Here is a 17,241-nt window from a genome sequence, read left to right as displayed (position 1 = left end):
AGGGTTCTGGCCACTATCCCAGGAGCAGGACTGCAGTGACCCCACTAGGTGTGTTGGTTGGGATGTACAAGAGGGTTGAAAATCCCCGGTTAGTTGTGCATGAAGACTCATAGTGCCAAATTCAAGCCCTGGCTCTGATAGAGCTGGAAGTCCAAGAGAGCAGGAGGAAGCTACTATGATCCCCCCTCCCCCAGGACAAAAAAAGAGTGGATGGCTTGACTCAGCCAGGGTAAAATAGTGTTTTATGAAAGACATTTACATAATTAGAGCAAACCTGGCTTTTTAAACAAGCATTTTATAAAGATAAAGAAAAGGTGAAAAATAGTTGAGCGATAAGGATGCACCAAGCTAGAAGTTTTAGTAACCTACATAAGCATATTAATGTTAAAATCAAACTGCCTAATTTGTTCCTAACAATCAGGATTAACTTACACAACTAATTTATTATTTTAAATTGTTACCGTACTATGATGGCACACGAGTAATTTGTAATCTATACTACCCATATTTCTCTTTATCGTGCCCTTCTGTAAACCGTTGTGATGGTATTTAACTTAACGAAGGTATAGAAAAATTTTCAAATAAATAAATAAATAAATTTTAACTGTTATTTATGAATAATTTTAAGCATATTTTTTATTTATTTAAGGTTTTTACATACCGGCATTCATGATAGAATCACATCATGCCGCTTTACAGTTGAACAGGGGGTGCAAGATATATTAAAACTGGAACCTGTGCAGAGGAAATTGCAGTTACAATGAACAAGGATGATCGACCTGGGAGAGGAGGGAAATACAGTAGTAATTTAACATCATATAGAGTTATTTACAGATAACTGGTGTGGCTGCATTATCGATGTAGATGAGGTGGAATTTAGGAGGGGTCCGGAAAAGCTTGTTTAAACAGCCAAGTCTTAAGCCTTTTTCAAAAGTCAAGAATTGTAGAATAAGTCGGTAGATATTCCGGAAAAAACTGATATTCAGCTGCTCTTCACCTACGGAGGCTCAAACTTCTGGACTACAGCAGCCACCTTATTATTTTTATTTTTAAATGGTAAAGATTCTTCCCTTAGAGGGGGTAATTTTCCAGTAGTTCATGTAGGTCTAAAATCTCCACATATTTTGAACCCACAGACTTAGCCCAAATGTTTAAAGCTGCCTTATGTGGGTAAGTCCACTTTGACAATTTGCGGGTGTAGCTTCCTACATGTATATTTACGTGCCTACTTTTGGAAATCAAAAGTATGTGTGTAAGTCCTTTCCTCACCCCGGCTCCATCTCCTAGCATGCCTACGTGCAGGTGAAAGAATTCATGACATCACATTTCACGTATACTTTTGCAAGAACCAGTCCTGGGTTGATTTTCAAAGACCCACGAACGCACATAAAACAGGGCTTTATGAGCAAAAAGCACTTTGACAATCGATCCCATAAAGTTAGGTGTGAGCTTGGAAAAACGTTTGATTCATTCATTCATTTCATTTGCTCGGTGATTTGTTTATTCGTATCATTTGGTCATTTGTTTTCCATTAAAGTCAATGCATTTTATTTTGGGCTCTAAAATTGAGGTTTTTCTATTCAGTTTAAGTGAAACTTTCAGGCAGGCTTCATCGGTAGAGGGAAGAGCACCTGAAGACACCAAGACTGGGGCAAATTGGCACCAACAGTGACCTGATTAGCCCAAAGTACTGTAACAGGGGCAAAGCAGCTCAGAGAAGGAATGAACAAGCCAAGGCACCATGGGAGGGGCAAAGCAGCACCAACAGTGGCACGAACACCTCAAGGCACCAAAAGATAGGCAAAGGGCACCAACAGTGGCATGATGGCCACAAAGCAATGGAAGATGGGCAAAGCATCTCAAAGAGTGATAGGAAGCCAGAGAAAACTCTAGAGAAGATTTTTGTGGTCCTGACATGAAAATTAGTCCTTAGACCTGAGTGTAAGACCAAAAATTAATTGAACCATGTAGTCATATCTGGGAACTTTTGAGTTTCGATCACTCTGAGATTGCTGTCGATTAGTGGGTGGGGCGGGGAGGTGGGGAGTGAAGGGAGGAATGCATATCAGTTTATCAGCTTTCTCTCTTCCATTCCCCTCCCCCATAAACCCATGCTCTCTGTCTCCCCCACCTTCACTTTCTCCTTCCATGGATGACTCCAATACTCTTTCCTCCCACTCTTCAAAAGTCGCAGCTCCCTGACTTGTGCACTCTCACTCTACTCTCGGCTGAGTCCCAGGTCAGAGAAACAACAGCTGCAGACTAAGCTATATCTGATGCAGCATCCTTCCTCCAGTTTTTCCCTGTATGCTGCCTACAGTGTATTCTAGGCTCACCTCTCCCCTCCTGTGCCCTTGTAGGCTTCCCGAAGGGGAGTGGCTGGATCTGTAAATGGAGAGGCCTAGAGCTTTCTAGTTTTTTCCACAGAAAGTCTTCAATTGATACAAATTCCTGGAGTCTCCGGGTGAAATCTTAGAGTTCCCAGGTATGCATCAAGTAATTGGAAGGCGATAAACTTACTATCTCTAGGCAAGGCTAAGGCTGGAAGAGGTCTAGAGGTCTATAGCTGTCTTGATGTGCAATTGGACCTCAGATCTGGGTAAAGGACAAAAGACTAATTGAACCATCTAGAAAGTGGAAGATGGTGAACTTACTATCTCTGGGCAGGGTGAAGTCAGAGGAAATCTCTGGAGGAGGCCTGTAGCAATCCTGATACAGTTTCCCTGCTGCATCAATGGGAGGAGGCGGGGGGTTTCAGATTTGGAGATTGACTTCCCCTTTACTGTGCCTCTACTGAGGTAAAAACACCCCAAAGCAACAAGGCAAACCAGCACCAATTCCCCTCCCATCTGGTGGGTGGAGGAAATGTGGCATACAGAAAAATGCCTTCTCGATGCCACTTGGGTGCCCAAATCCATCAGACCAAAGCTGAAACCTTGATTGGTGTTAGACTGGTAGTGGCTCATGGCTCACAGGGATGAGTCCTTCTCTTAGTTGGTTTGCTTCAGAATGCAGCCTAAAATGGGTGGTATAATCCATCAAAGGTTAAATAATGAATGAGGCCAGTAGTTAGTAAGTACCTTAAGGGAATTTGAAAATAACTTTTAAGAGAGTGCAAGAGGCCTGAAAAACAGTAGAGGTAAATTAGTAAGGTCCACGGTTGTTTGGCTCAGGATAGCAAATCGCCTGTGTCATGTGTAACCAATCCAGACACCCAAAACAGAGTAGAAGGCAGTGACATAAAACCAGGATAGGCTCAGCTTGTCCTCTTTGACATGGAGCTACATGGTTACCCTGGGCTACAGCTACCAATTGGGCGGGGTTAGATATTCAAAAACTAAATGGCTAAGCTGCTAATTTAAAAAGCTTAACTGGCTATATTCTAGAGTTATTAAAGAGTTATCTGGCTAGAATATAGCCGGTTAAATTGGGGGTGTTCCATGGACAGGAAATAGGTGTTCCCCAGAGGAGCAGAGTTAGACAATATTCGGAGTCTAAAGTTAGTTGGATAAACTTATCTGGCTAACTTTAAGATATCTGGGTATAGTGCTGCTGAATATCCCAGATAGGTGTATCTGACTAACTTAACTAGCCACTCAGCAGCTGAATATGGACCCCTGGGTGTTTTCTCAAAGTGCCTCCTAGTGGTGACTGGGTGCATGACAAGGCTAAGTGAGAGAGATTCCTCTAGCTCAGGGCTTCCCAAATCTGTCCTGGGGACCCCACAGCCAATCGGATTTTCAGGATATCCAGAGTGAATATGCATGAGATAAATTAGCATATACAGAGTCTCCAAGGAATACAAATTTATCTCGTGCATATCCATTGTGGATATCCTGAGAAGCTGACTGTGGGGTCCCCAGGACAGGTTTGGGAAGCCCCGCTCTAGAAGAAGACGACTAGTTGTACAAAAGACTAATTGAACCATCTAGAAAGTGAAAGATGGTGAACTTACTATCTTCGGATGTTTCTAGAAGAAGACCATCCAGAATTGGTATATAAAAGTTGTTTGAGGTTTTCTAATTAATTAAGTGAAAACTGATCCAGTGTCTCAGAAGTATTAGCAACTGCAGGGTTTTTTTTTTAATACCATACTCACTGCAGATTTAAATTTTGCAACAAGTGTGGAATTAAGCCCTCTTGAGCCTACAGAAGCTAAGCCTCTGGAAAATCCTAATGACAGGCACCAAAGGTTTTACAAGAAAAGGAACTCTTGCTTTGTGATAGAAAAATAGACAATATCATCCAATACATTACTATGCTATGATAATTTACGTATTCTTGCATTAAGGGCTAGTATTTTAATCAAATGTTTGTCATTATTTAGGGTTCAGGGTCTTTAAAGAGATTGCTCCTGCAGATAATAATAAATATATATATATATATATATATATATATATATTTCTTGCTTCTTCAGATCTACTTTTTGATAGTGTTGGAACTATTCTGTAATTTTCAGACTATACATGACTACACAGATACCCAACCCCCATTTTCTGCCAGCTGTGTGTATCTTGGTGACCATCATCAACTTCACCGTAACATTCAGAGGCTTGGAGGACCAGCTCTTGTCTAGCGTGGTAGTACACGAACGCCCGCAGCTGGAGCAACAGCGCTGCCAGTTGTTGGAGAGCATCGCTGATGACAATGCAACCCTTCTGGAACTTGAGAACAAGTCACTGACGCTGCTGCAGAAGACAGAAGGTAAGAAGAGGTCATCCATGGAAACAAAAGGCATAGAGATCTCCACCTACAGATCATCAAAGCTGGCACCTGTGATCCTTTAGAACAAGTAATATTGGCTGCATCAGTAGATGCCTCCCTGATAAAGCAGTCAACTCTTTATCTCTGTGTTTCCAGTTCTTGGAAGGGGACATTCTCTTTTATTTTCTTCCTCTTCCCTCCCCACCCCCCCATCTTTGTCTTCAGTCTCTTGGCAGCACCCACTTCCCAGAGGGCATGGCCAGGCAGATCAAGGAAGCCTCACTGGCCCATGGCCTGGAGAAGCACCTCTTATTGAGGTGCACCCCTTGCTGGCCATCAGCAGCCATCAGTAGCAGCAGTCATCTTTCCTCCCTGGCCAGGCTTCACCATATCACCTCCTTCTCTTCACGGTGTGCAGTTCATTTTGAAAATTGGTGTAATTTATGCCTGCATTTGCTGACTTTAGTACCCCCATAGTGCTCTACTGTATTTAGTTCTCCCACTTTGGAATTTGAGAATACCCATGCGCAGAAACTTGGGGTAAAAAAAACAAAACAAAATACAGCACTGAAGAACCCCTTTAATGTGGATCGTAATGGTTTTGTTGTGGGAGTGAAGGGAGCAAGGATGTGTCAGCCAAAGCAAATTATTTGGGGAAAGGCATCAACCTCTTAGCCCTGGCAAGTCAATGGGATTAGATGTCTGCCCTACTGATAAGTGCATTAAGAGGAAATATGTTTTTTTAGAGAAAAAAAAAAGGCAGTTTGATCACAGGAATAATACTTAGGCATATGGGAGGCACCCTTACCCTGCTTTGTTAAGTTTAAATTTGATTATAATCCGATTTAAGACAAACTTGAAAAAGATGGAAATCAAGAGGTCAATATTCAAAGTGTGTTCAGCGCTATTTGGCCGGATAAGCGGGACTTATGCAACTAAGTAGCAGCCGCTGAATATGCGCCCACGTTCAGCAGCCGCCACTTAGCTGTATAATTTCCGTTTACAGCTAAAAAGTTAGCTGCATAAGTTGTGGGCGGGCAGAGGGAGGATCAGTGTAGAGCGAGTTAGCCGTACAACGTTTGTGGCTAACTGCTGATATTCTGACTTAGCCGTATAAGTTGTATGGCTGAGCTTAGACGTGCCTTAGAGCAGGTCTAACCTTAGGCGGTTAGACTTACCCCGGCTAAGCACTCAGTTATACGCATATGTTTAGTGGCATAGCCAAGCCACTGAATATACATCGTAACTTAGCCAGATAAGTTCTAACCGGAGGCGGTCCAAGAGAAGGACAACCAAAATGGTGGGAGGTCTCCATCAAATGAATTATGAGGAAAGGCTGAAGGACCCGGCACCTGTAGCAGGCACCAGCAGAGACGGCCTGCTACAGGTGCCTGGGTCCTTCAGCCTCTCCTCTCCTCCAGGTACACCCTGGAGGAGAGGAGATGCAGGGGAGATATGATACAGACCTTCAGCTACCTGAAAGGTTTTAATGATGCACAATCAACAACAAACCTTTTCCACTGGAATGGATCAATAGAACTAGGGGTCACGAAATAAAACTCCGGGGAGGATAACTCAGAATCAATGTCAGGAAATTTTTCTTCACGGAGAGGGTGGTGGACGCCTGGAATGCCCTGCCGGAGGAGGTGGTAAAGGCAAAAACGGTGCAAGATTTCAAAGGGACATGGGATAAACGCTGTGGATCCCTAAAGGCAAGGGGGAGGGGAATGCAGTAAGGCGTGGGGGTAACTTGCTGGTGTGGCGGATTCTACCCTTAACAAATAAGCCGTCGTATGAGGGTAACCTGCTGGTGTGGTGGATACTACCCTTGGCAAATAGACCTCAAAATGTGATGCAACTCCATCATTGCTTGCTACTTCAATGGCAGGAGGAAAAGAAGAAAAGAAGAATTGGATTCAGACAACAACCAACAAAGACATGAACTGTACGGTCTGGGAAAACACATGAACATGGGGGTAACTTGCTTGGTGGGGGTAACTTGCTTGATGTGGAGGTTACTACTCTAAACCAAAAGCCTGATAGTACACTTCTGATGCAAATCCAACATTGCACATTGCTCTCTGATTCAACAGCGGGGAGGGGGGGTGAGGAAATTGGACTCAAACAATAAACAACAAGAGCCCTGACCTCGGTGGTCTGAGTAACTGATAAGTATGGGAAACATAACTATGGAGTTTGCTGGACAGACTGGATGGGCCGTTGGGTCCTTTTCTGCCGTCACTTTCTATGTTTCTATGTTATCTGGCTAAGTTACTTAACCGGCCAGTTTTGAATATTGACCCCCAAATATCTATAAATAAATAAAATCAATCAATCGTTTTCTCCATTCTGTTTTCCCTGTCAAGTTAATTGGTCCAGCTAAGATCCGTAGTATTACTTTCCCAACGTTTGTTGTTGCTTTTTTTTTTTTTTTTTTAATCATTTAATGAAATGTATTCTGCAATCAGGTACATTTTTTTAATAAATAATATAATTTGAAAATAAATTTAGGGACAGCCAACCAACTCCAGTTTGTGGGTGACACATTGAGCCTGGCCAGCGCTAATGAATTTCCCTTCTCCGTGCATTCTGGGATTGCTCATATTTTATCAATGCAAATGCACAAGGAGGGAGAATTGGAGGTAGGTGGGGCTGAAAACAGGACTGACTCATGAATTGAAGTATTATCGTCAGCTCTGCCATTTTTGTGTTTTGTTTTTGTTGTATTTTTTTTCATAATAATTCCCTATTTTTGCACTTAAGTTCTAAAGTTAATGCCTTAAACATTTAGGGAACATACTGGATGACCAGGACTTGATCGACACCTTGCAGAGATCGAAAGTTACGTCGAAAGCAATTTCTGAGCGTATCGAGGCATCGGCTAAAACAGAAGCCACCATTGAAGGCGTGCGAGAGAGCTACCTGCCTGTTGCGACCCGCGGCGCTGTTCTGTACTTCGTGGTGGCAGACCTTGTCCAGCTTAATTATATGTATCGCTTTTCGCTGAGCTGGTTTCATCACATCTTTGTGGCATCCATGGACCCTGTGAATAAAACCCAGATAGAGACGAGCCCCGCAGAGTCGTCGCCTTCTGTGCTTGGCACAGTGCGCGCCCTCAGCAAGCAGAGGAGTGCGGTAACCGGGGAAAGCCGGGGCGAGCGCAGCCCCAGGGATAAACATTTTCGGAGCCATCTTCAAAAAATAGTGGACACACTGACGGGAAATGTTTATACGGTAAGGTGTCATTTACCCGAAAAGTGGGAGAAAGCTTGCATTTTGGCCATGTTGATCTGTCATTGTAGCGCAATTGTGGTGTGCGATCCCCAGGTTCTGCATTGCACTAGCTTTCGTGCCTTTGTTTCTGTAGGCTGTTTCTCCTGCACTCTTCACCGAACACCAGCTCCCCTTCTCGTTTTTGCTGTGTTCTGCCATTATGAGAAACGATTCCAGTGCAGACGGAAGTAGCAGATTGCCCACTGACCCTGGGGCTCTGCCAGAGGCTGAGTGGCATGTCTTTCTGCACTCTGCTCTTTTGGTGAACATGATAGCTGCATCTGAAAATAAGGGTAAGTGAGGAATAATGTATCTGGTGCACTGTGCAGAATGGCAGCTTTCCTGTGATGCTTCCAGTCTGATCACTGAGATCATAGCGGGATCACTTTGCATATATATTTGTAAATAGTCTCTGCTTTGATTCCTCTTATCTTGCAAATTGCTTATTTCTCCCTCTTGTTTTAGCTTGTTCCACGTTTGTAAGTTATTTGATCTTGCTCTCTGCTTAGTAATATTATGTGCATTGTTCCATTGGTTAATGTAAAGCTCGTTTAGCTATAATTTGGTTCCATGTTTCACTGTAAAGCTCGTTTAGCTACAATTTTTGTTTAATGTAAACCGATGAGATGTTCCCAACGTTCATCGGTATATAAAATCTTCTAAATAAATAAATAAATAGATATTTTTGTTAAGAGCATTGCTTGCATAAACAATGCCGTATCTTTGCACGGAATGTTGCATACGTTCGTTTACATATTAAGTTTAGTATTTTGGAGTTATTGATTTAGACTCTGCAGTGCTTGAGAACTTAGTCCGTGGGGCCCAGGCACAAGCTTTTGGATATTAAAGAGGCATTTGCTCTGTTGCCAAAGATGACCTTTGACACATTGAGCTATGCATCTCTCTGTTTTAAGATTGTGCGAGGGAGCAGGAGGAGGTTACACATAATAAGATGTGTAAAACCCTAGCTTCTCACTTAAGGGCCAGTGGATGTTTCCATGTCTGCAGAAACAGACTGAGTCAGTCTGGCTTTTTCTTTCTTTGCATTCAGGGATTTACATTTCCAGTTTCAGTGGGTCAAATCCATCCCAGGCTCCGCCTTTTCCCAATGATTTGCTGCCGTCTACACTTAAGCCAATCACAGGTACCTGTGAATAGTAAAGCTCCTCCCCATTTGTCCCCTCCCCCCCCCCCCCTCCAGTCCTTCTTTCCTATTGATCTGCCTTCCTTTTCTTGAACAAATGGGGACTAGGAGGCAGAAACCTTTGCAAACAACAAGACCGCAGCTTTTATTCTTGCAAATAATACAATTTAATTCTAACACGAATGGCGCATTCATTGTGCCAGGTCAGCAACCTCTTCCTCCCCGCCTCCCCACTTGGCTGTACATCATCACACACTCCTTATCCAATGCTGAATACGCAGTCTGAATGCTTCCGGTACTACTCACCTGTTCTCGGCAGCTTGCTGAACAAACCTGGCTGCATTCGACCTGCCCGACCGACCCCCAGTTGACACTTTGGACTTGCAGCCTGCTCATCCAACCTGGCTGCAATTTGGCCTGCATTGCCACTAGTTCCTGCCTGCAGCTGGATTTGGCCTTGATGCTCAGCCGTCTGCGTCCCTGACAGTTCAGCTGAAGGCACAAAGGGCACTTGTGTCCTTTGCTAGATCTGTCACTGGATGTCTCATCCCTCGGCTGAAGCTGGGGTCTTGACTACTTCCCACCCTTCAGATGCGACACTGGTCCCTTCCCCCTGCCACCTGGAATTATATTAGCTGGGCCAGAAGGGAATTAGGGTGGGTGGGTCTTTAAGCCCAACGCTGCTTTTGAGCTGCACCTAACCCTGCCCATTTGCTTTCCACATTCTCCAGCTGTTCCTCACGCCATTTTTTTTTTTACATTTCTTTCCTCCATATTGCACTGTTTCCAGCCAGGGGTCTCACTGACTATTGTATAATAATCATTTATACGACTCTTAGACAGGTGTTTCACCTGGGTAAAATAATGTGCTCGTGTGAATAATACTTAGCGCCGTTTGTACTGTAGATGGGGGTGGTTATTTTTTAAAGCAGTTTCCCAGTTTCCATAGCTTTTAGCCATGGGAAATGTAGGGATTCCAGTGGGTTGGTTTAGGTTGCAGAAATGAAGCAGCATGTGGGCATTTGGGTTTCAAATGCATGCACAGGTATTTTGTTCCCACTCGGCCACCCTCACAAAGGGCAGGTTGAATGGAATTGAATTTCAGTTTGTCATGCCTGTCTACAAAATCAAACATCATACAACTATACATCATTCTAAATAGTATACATCATTACATCCTAAAATACAAAAATCATTAAACACATACATAAACATCAAAATAATACATCATCATCAAATACATAGAGGTCGATATTCAGCCTCAGAGCAGCTAGTTAAGTTAGGATGTCCTGAAAGGAGATTGGTCCTTTCACTGACAAATGATAGTGAATGGATCAATCATCAATAAGTGAAGGAGTGAATAAGTTAACATTAAGTGCCTGACTCTTAATATTAATTTTTCACTCCTTCAATTATTTCCGAGGGAGGGTTTGAGGTCCGGCAAGCTTTGTTTTAAGACATGAACCTTCCGAATGCACTATTTGAGGTAAAGGACCCCCAGGTCCGACCCCGACCACGTGGTCCATCGGGCCAGACCTTGCGGGAGGGAAGGGAGCTTTGGTCAGGTCAGCCGCTGGTGCTGGTCTGGGTCTAAGCATCAGGTCTAAAGAAACTTGACGCTTATATCAGCGCCCGTTGCGATGGTGGGTGCCTGATGCACATGAGCGCTAGGGACGCACAATGTTTCCTTAGCGCGTCCTTTTTAACGCAGCAGCTGGTTTCAGATTTCCATTGGGCGCCCAGGAGAGGTAGCCGCGAGCACGTTAGGAACACGGGCACTCAGAACGAGCTCCCTTTTTTAACGCGCGTCTTATTGCATCGGTCCCTGAGGGTGAGTTATCCGAATAAATGGCTCTCAGTGTTGGTTTCAGGCTGCATAAGGAATTGCAGCTGCTTTTAAGCAAGAGATTCAGAAAGCTCCTGCTTGAGAATTTTTGTGATCTGGACGGTGTCTACTTTTGTGTACTTGTTGACCTTTTGGTTTTATCAGTACACTATATTTTTTTTTTCTAACACAGCACCACGAATGTGGCTGTACAGGTTTATCCTGTCCCCATCACAAAATCCATGTTTCTCAATCCTGTAATGAATGAGTCCGTGCTCAGCAGGGATTGGACCCCCCTTCCCAAGGGGGATGAGAGAGATGTTTCACAATTAATATAGAAAAACAGATAATATCAGACTATAATAATCCAATTCAGCCCTTACTATCCTCAAAAAAAAAAAAACCCCAGCTCACCAAAGCCTATAAAAAGCAGTATCTTCTTCTGAATTAATAAGTCCCCATTTATCCTAGGGGGCTGCCCCTTTTGAATTGCCCCTTCAGAAGCAGCCCATCCCTTGCGGTGGCTCTCAGTTTCACCTGGGACAGTGAGGATGATGAGAGCTGGGGAGCGGAGGCATCCACTGCTGCTTGGCCCTCCAGCCAATGGGGGTGGAGGCAGGGAGCAGGATGCACGGGGGCTTTTGTTGCATGTACTTTTTATTGCCTTCTCATTTTCAAAAGGAAACTCCCTGAGAGGCGTTCCCCTTTGCAACGTCACTTAGCAGGGCCCACAGGTACAAAGTATGGACAAAACTGCAAGCAATGCAAGGACGTTAAAATTGTCCCCTTAATGCATTGGTGGTGGGTGGAGGGTTTCAAAGCAGTAAGGCATCTGATCGCCTTCACCCCTTGACGCGTTACTTGGCACAGCCCAAGGCAGTGAGATTCATCTTTGGGGTTAGCGTGCTAAGCTGAAGGCAAAAATGCTTTTCACAAGCAATAGGCAGAATGGGGGTGGACCAAATGGTCGTTAGCTGCTGCTACCCTCTATGGTTGTTTCTGTGTTTTTAAGTAAGAGCAATTATCTGATCATGCCCATCGGCAAGAACACTGTCACCATCTGAAAATGGAAATTGAAATGCACAAACATTAGTTTGAGTGTTTTTGTAATGTGCGTTTTATTGCCATGGCATAAAAGCCAAGATTCAGGGGTTTTCTACTCTCAGTTAATATCCAATAAATCTGGCAGCTTGTAGGGGGCTGGAAATGGCTTAGTTTTCTAATACGCATTTCCCAGCCTAGTAAGTGATCTCGCAAAGCTCTGGCGTGGTAAAGAGAGTTTACTGATCTGGCCCCCTGGATGCAAAGAATAAACGATCAGTTTCTAATTTGGTGTATGATTGGCCTCCTTTTCTCTGTAGAAGATGCTGACGTTGACGGCAGTCGCTGCGGCCTGCCCTGGGTGACGGAGAGCATGTGGAAGCAGTGTCAGTATGTGAGCATGCACCTGAGGCCCTTTTCTCACCTCTGCGCGTCTCTGACATCCAATCCCCAGCAATGGGAGAGTCTGCCGAGCACTGGGAACGTGTATCATTTTCTGGGCACCACTTATAATTCGACGTCCTCAGGAGCAGCAACAGCGTCCTCACCCCGTCAAGGTACTGGCTGCTTTAGAACCATTGGAGCATTTTTTGGGGGGGGGGGGGTGTGTGTGTTAAAATTATTTATTTAAAAAAAGAAATTGTTACGCTACACTGTAAGTAAGATAAGTTTGTCTATTTTGTATACTTCCTGCTTTCAGTGTTGCCATCTAATCAGGTGTTGTCAGAAATATTTGATGTAGCCATGACTTTAGTCGCTTGCAGTAAAGGCTTGCTGCTCAGTTCTTTAAGATGGGGACAAACCCTGAAGCACCAGAGAGGAGGGTGACTGAAAAAGTCACCGCCACTCAATTTTTCCATCTTCATGTCAGACGTGAACAGTAAATAACTTTGTAAACACTATGCATAGAGAGTTTTGCAGAAAATGGCTGACCTGCCATTTTGCATGTCCTTAATGAGTTTTCTGTACGTGCTGATGACGTAAAGGTGTCCCTTTCTTGGGTGTGTGTCTTCCTAGACTCGTGAGCGTGAGGTCGTGGAAGAGATGTACACACATATATAGGCACTCCCCGGCGGGAGGCGTCTTGCAGGGAAAGTAGTGCCCGTATAACGGAGGAGGCTCTGTCCACCTTTGCTTTCCATTTAGCTCCCCTCCAGGAAAGGTCGCCAGGGTGGGTGCTCATGGGCTCTGCTCCCAGGACTTGAGGAGAGGGAGCAGAGCCTGGGGTCCCACAGGTGAGGGGGGGAGTACATTACCCTACGCCTTGATCCAGTGGAGATTTCACCACAGTTGTTTCAGAATAAGGGGGGGGGGGGGGGGGGGGAGGCTCTGTTGACCCTGAGGTACAGAGGGCTTACAGGAAAGCAGATCTGCATCTGAGGAGGTTTTCTGCAGCTACCCGCAGTGGGAGGAGAGGTTTTTCACGTAACGTGTCCCGGTATGGGGAAGAGTCCCAGAAGATCTGGAAAGTCTCTAAGGAGCATCCTGAGGGGCGAGGGTGTCTGGGATAAGGAGGCACCACCCAGAAATTGATGGATTTCGCTCTCCTGTACGGATGTGGGCAGAAGACAGGGTAATTGTTGCTTTATTATCCATATTTCACAAGCACCCCAGGAACGATTTAGTTTAGGATCGTGCCCAACGTGTTATGGTTATATGATTTGTGCCTAGAGGTACAGAGAATGTCTTTTAAAAAAACCCTACGGTCCTTCAAAGCTTGTTCCCAAGCCCTCCCACGTTGCTGGAAAATACCCAGGAACCCCAAGGGATGTTTGCTGGCCCCCCTCAGTTCCCAGATGTGCCCCTAGGTTAGGAGAATAAGTGGACCAAGGGTTGCAATCCTAAAGAAACTCAGTATACATTTTTAGTCAGTCCTTTTTAACCCCTTTTAAAGAGCACAAGAGCTGGTCAGAAATGCCTGATTGTTAATGAAGAGACTGTATAGATAAAGACTCAGTTGCTATAGAAAGGGATTCTGCATAAGTCTTCCCAGCTAAGCTTAGACCGCTGGATGGGGCGTCTAAACTATACGTCAAACTTGCTCCATCCCAATGCATGCCCATAAAGAGGACCGTGCGGCCGCTGGTGAATCCCATCCCACCAGCGGTGAAGAAAGGAAGAGGCATCTGCGTCGCCGGGTGAACTGAGCCCATCTAGTAATAGTCTGTGCAGGCCTCGCAGTATTAAAAGCTCGCGAGGGCAGCATGGAGGAAGTGCCTCGCCCATTAATTTTCAAAACTGCGTGGCCTGCAGAGAAGAGGAGCAGACGAGCAGCTTTGATGATGGATCAGCAGTGACAACTGCATCGGAGGAGCAAGAGAGTCTCCAAGGCTTCTGTGTGTGTGAGAGAGAGAATGAATGGGTGCCTGCCTGGGGGGGGGGGGGTGTGTGAGAGAGAGAATGAATGGGTGCCTGCCTGGGGGGGGCTGCTGTGTGTGTGTGTGAGAGAGAATGAATGGGTGCCTACCTGGGGGGGCTGTGTGTGTGTGTGAGAATGGGTGCCTGCCTGGGGGGGGGGGCTGTGTGTGCTTGAGAATTAATGGGAGTTTGCCTGGGGAGGGGGTGTGTGGAAATGAATGGGATTTTGCCTGGGGGGGGTGTGAAATGAATGGGATTTTGCCTGGGGGGGGGGGTGTGTGGAAATGAATGGGATTTTGCCTGGGGTGTGTGTGAGGGAGCCAGTGAGAGTGAGTGCATGTTTGTGTGTATGTTTGAGGGAGCCAGAGTGAGTACATGTGTGTTTGTATGTGAGAGAATGAGTGCATGTTTGTGTGTATGTTTGAGGGAGCTAGAGTGAGTACATGTGTGTTTGTATGTGAGAGAGTGAGTGCATGTTTGTATGTTTGAGGGAGCTAGAGTGAGTACATGTGTATTTGTATGTGAAAGAGTGAGTGCATGTTTGTGTGTATGTTTGAGGGAGCTAGAGTGAGTACATGTGTGTTTGTATGTGAAAGAGTGAGTGCATGTTTGTGTGTATGTTTGAGGGAGCTAGAGTGAGTACATGTGTGTTTGTATGTGAAAGAGTGAGTGCATGTTTGTGTGTATGTTTGAGGGAGCTAGAGTGAGTATATGTGTGTTTGTATGTGAGAGAGTGAGTGCATGTTTGTGTGTATGTTTGAGGGAGCTAGAGTGAGTACATGTGTGTTTGTATGTGAGAGAGTGAGTACATGTGTGTTTGTATGTGAAAGAGTGAGTGCATGTTTGTGTGTATGTTTGAGGGAGCTAGAGTGAGTACATGTGTGTTTGTATGTGAGAGAGTGAGTGCATGTTTGTGTGTATGTTTGAGGGAGCTAGAGTGAGTACATGTGTGTTTGTATGTGAGAGAGTGAGTGCATGTTTGTGTGTATGTTTGAGGGAGCTAGAGTGAGTACATGTGTGTTTGTATGTGAGAGAGTGAGTGCATGTTTGTGTATGTTTGAGGGAGCTAGAGTGAGTACATGTGTGTTTGTATGTGAGAGAGTGAGTACATGTGTGTTTGTGAGAGAGTGAGTGCATGTTTGTGTGTATGTTTGAGGGAGCTAGAGTGAGTACATGTGTGTTTGTATGTGAGAGAGTGAGTGCATGTTTGTGTATGTTTGAGGGAGCTAGAGTGAGTACATGTGTGTTTGTATGTGAGAGAGTGAGTACATGTGTGTTTGTGAGAGAGTGAGTGCATGTTTGTGTGTATGTTTGAAGGAGCTAGAGTGAGTACATGTGTGTTTGTATGTGAGAGAGTGAGTACATGTGTGTTTGTATGTGAGAGAGTGCGTGCATGTTTGTGTGCATATGGGGAGGGGGGAGGGTGAGCAAGCAATGTGTGTACAGGTGGATGAGAGAGCATTTTGTGTATGGCTGAGGGACAGCATATGTGTATGTGTGTGGGTGAGAGAAAGGGAGCACATGTGTGTGCAACAGCTCCCTCCCGCTCCCCTTCCTTTCTGCCTGCTAATCCACGACAGTCTCGGGGCATCTGGAAATCAAAAGTTCCCAGGGAGTTTTAATTATCGGGTATTATTTGATGTTTCTGTTTTTAAATATTTTATGGGTGTTTATATGAGTTTTTAACTATTTGATTTTATTTTGTTTGCTAATTGTGTTGAATTAACCTTTTTATAGGTATGGTTGCTGCTTTGGTCCTCTGACTGTGGGGAATAATTGCCAGCGTAGCTGCCCCTCCACCCGCTCACAGAGTTCTAAAGGGGACTTCGGCTCTTGGCTCCCATAAGCGCCAGTAATGTGGCCGACTTTAAAAAAAAAACAAAAAACTTTGCTCACTCCTGCTTTAACCTAAAGCTAAGTTATAGCCTTTAAAGATGACCTTTCCCTCCCTGTTTTGCTTTGCATAGAGGTATATAAGAAAGAGAAACAGGCTGCCTGCTTAGAGCCTACAGCACTGCATGGAGTAATTAGTGGCTACAGCCAGTACTGATCAAGGAAAGCTGGGGAATAATGACAACTTTTACTTGCCTTTGCATTCAGCAAAATTGAGCTTCAGTGAGAATAAAGATGGGAAAAGAAGTTTGGGGAACCTTACAGCAGGGGCATAGTGTCCACCGGCTTTAGAAATGGGTGTGCCGTGCACCACCAGCTTCACTCCTGGGGGAATTCTGCGCAGCGTTTGGAAATTCCAGGTGGGCTGCGAGCGGAGCCCATCCTGCTCACAGCCGAAGACAGCGGAGGCTCCGGGGGGGGCCGCGAGTGGAGCCCATCCCGCTCGTGGCTGAAGTCGAGGCAGGCTCGGTGGCCGTGAGTGGACCCGATTTTACTCACAGCTGAAAACAGTGGAGGCCCCAGTGGGCTGCGAGCGGTCCCCATCCCCCTCGCAGCTGAAGTGGAGAAAGGCCCTGTGGGCAGCGAGTGGAGCCCACCCCGCTCACGGCTGATGATAATTGAGGCCCTGTGCAGGTATGTGTGTCTGTGATTTGGAGCTTGAGTTAGGGTATGTGTGACAGAGGGATTTTGTGAGGGTTTGTGTTTTGTGTGTGAGAGAGGGATCCTGTGTGAAACGGTGTGTGAGTGTGCAAGAAAAAGATGGAGCCTGTGTGAGGGTGTGTGTGTGCTTGAGCCAGCGTATACATTTGTGCTTGAGAGAGGGAGCCAGTATGTGTGTGTGTGTGGGGGGCGATGCATGCATGCCTGAGAAAGGAGGAACCAGCACATCTGTGTGCTTGAGCGAGAGGGAGCCTGTGTGTGTATGTGTGCCTGAGAGAGAGAGGGAGCCTGTGTGTGCATGTGTGCCTGAGAGAGAGGGAGTAAGTATGGGTGTGTGTGCCTG

At 45.3% G+C, this 17,241-nt stretch overlaps 1 protein-coding gene across 2 annotated transcripts in view; it reads left to right on the top strand.

Moving 5' to 3' along the window:
- DNAH14 (dynein axonemal heavy chain 14) overlaps positions 1-17,241 on the top strand; it is a 461,040-nt gene that overhangs the window by 369,225 nt on the left and 74,574 nt on the right. For both annotated transcript variants that reach the window (XM_029593090.1, XM_029593089.1), the window contains 4 exons: positions 4,460-4,704; positions 7,496-7,938; positions 8,072-8,270; positions 12,308-12,544. In XM_029593090.1, coding sequence (XP_029448950.1) covers positions 4,460-4,704; positions 7,496-7,938; positions 8,072-8,270; positions 12,308-12,544 — 1,124 coding nt within the window. The remainder of the gene's footprint in view (positions 1-4,459; positions 4,705-7,495; positions 7,939-8,071; positions 8,271-12,307; positions 12,545-17,241) is intronic.

The sequence above is a fragment of the Rhinatrema bivittatum genome, chromosome 3, assembly GCF_901001135.1.
Source record: "Rhinatrema bivittatum chromosome 3, aRhiBiv1.1, whole genome shotgun sequence".
NCBI classification, from domain to species: Eukaryota; Metazoa; Chordata; class Amphibia; order Gymnophiona; family Rhinatrematidae; genus Rhinatrema; species Rhinatrema bivittatum.
This window is presented reverse-complemented; position numbering and strand designations above follow the sequence as displayed.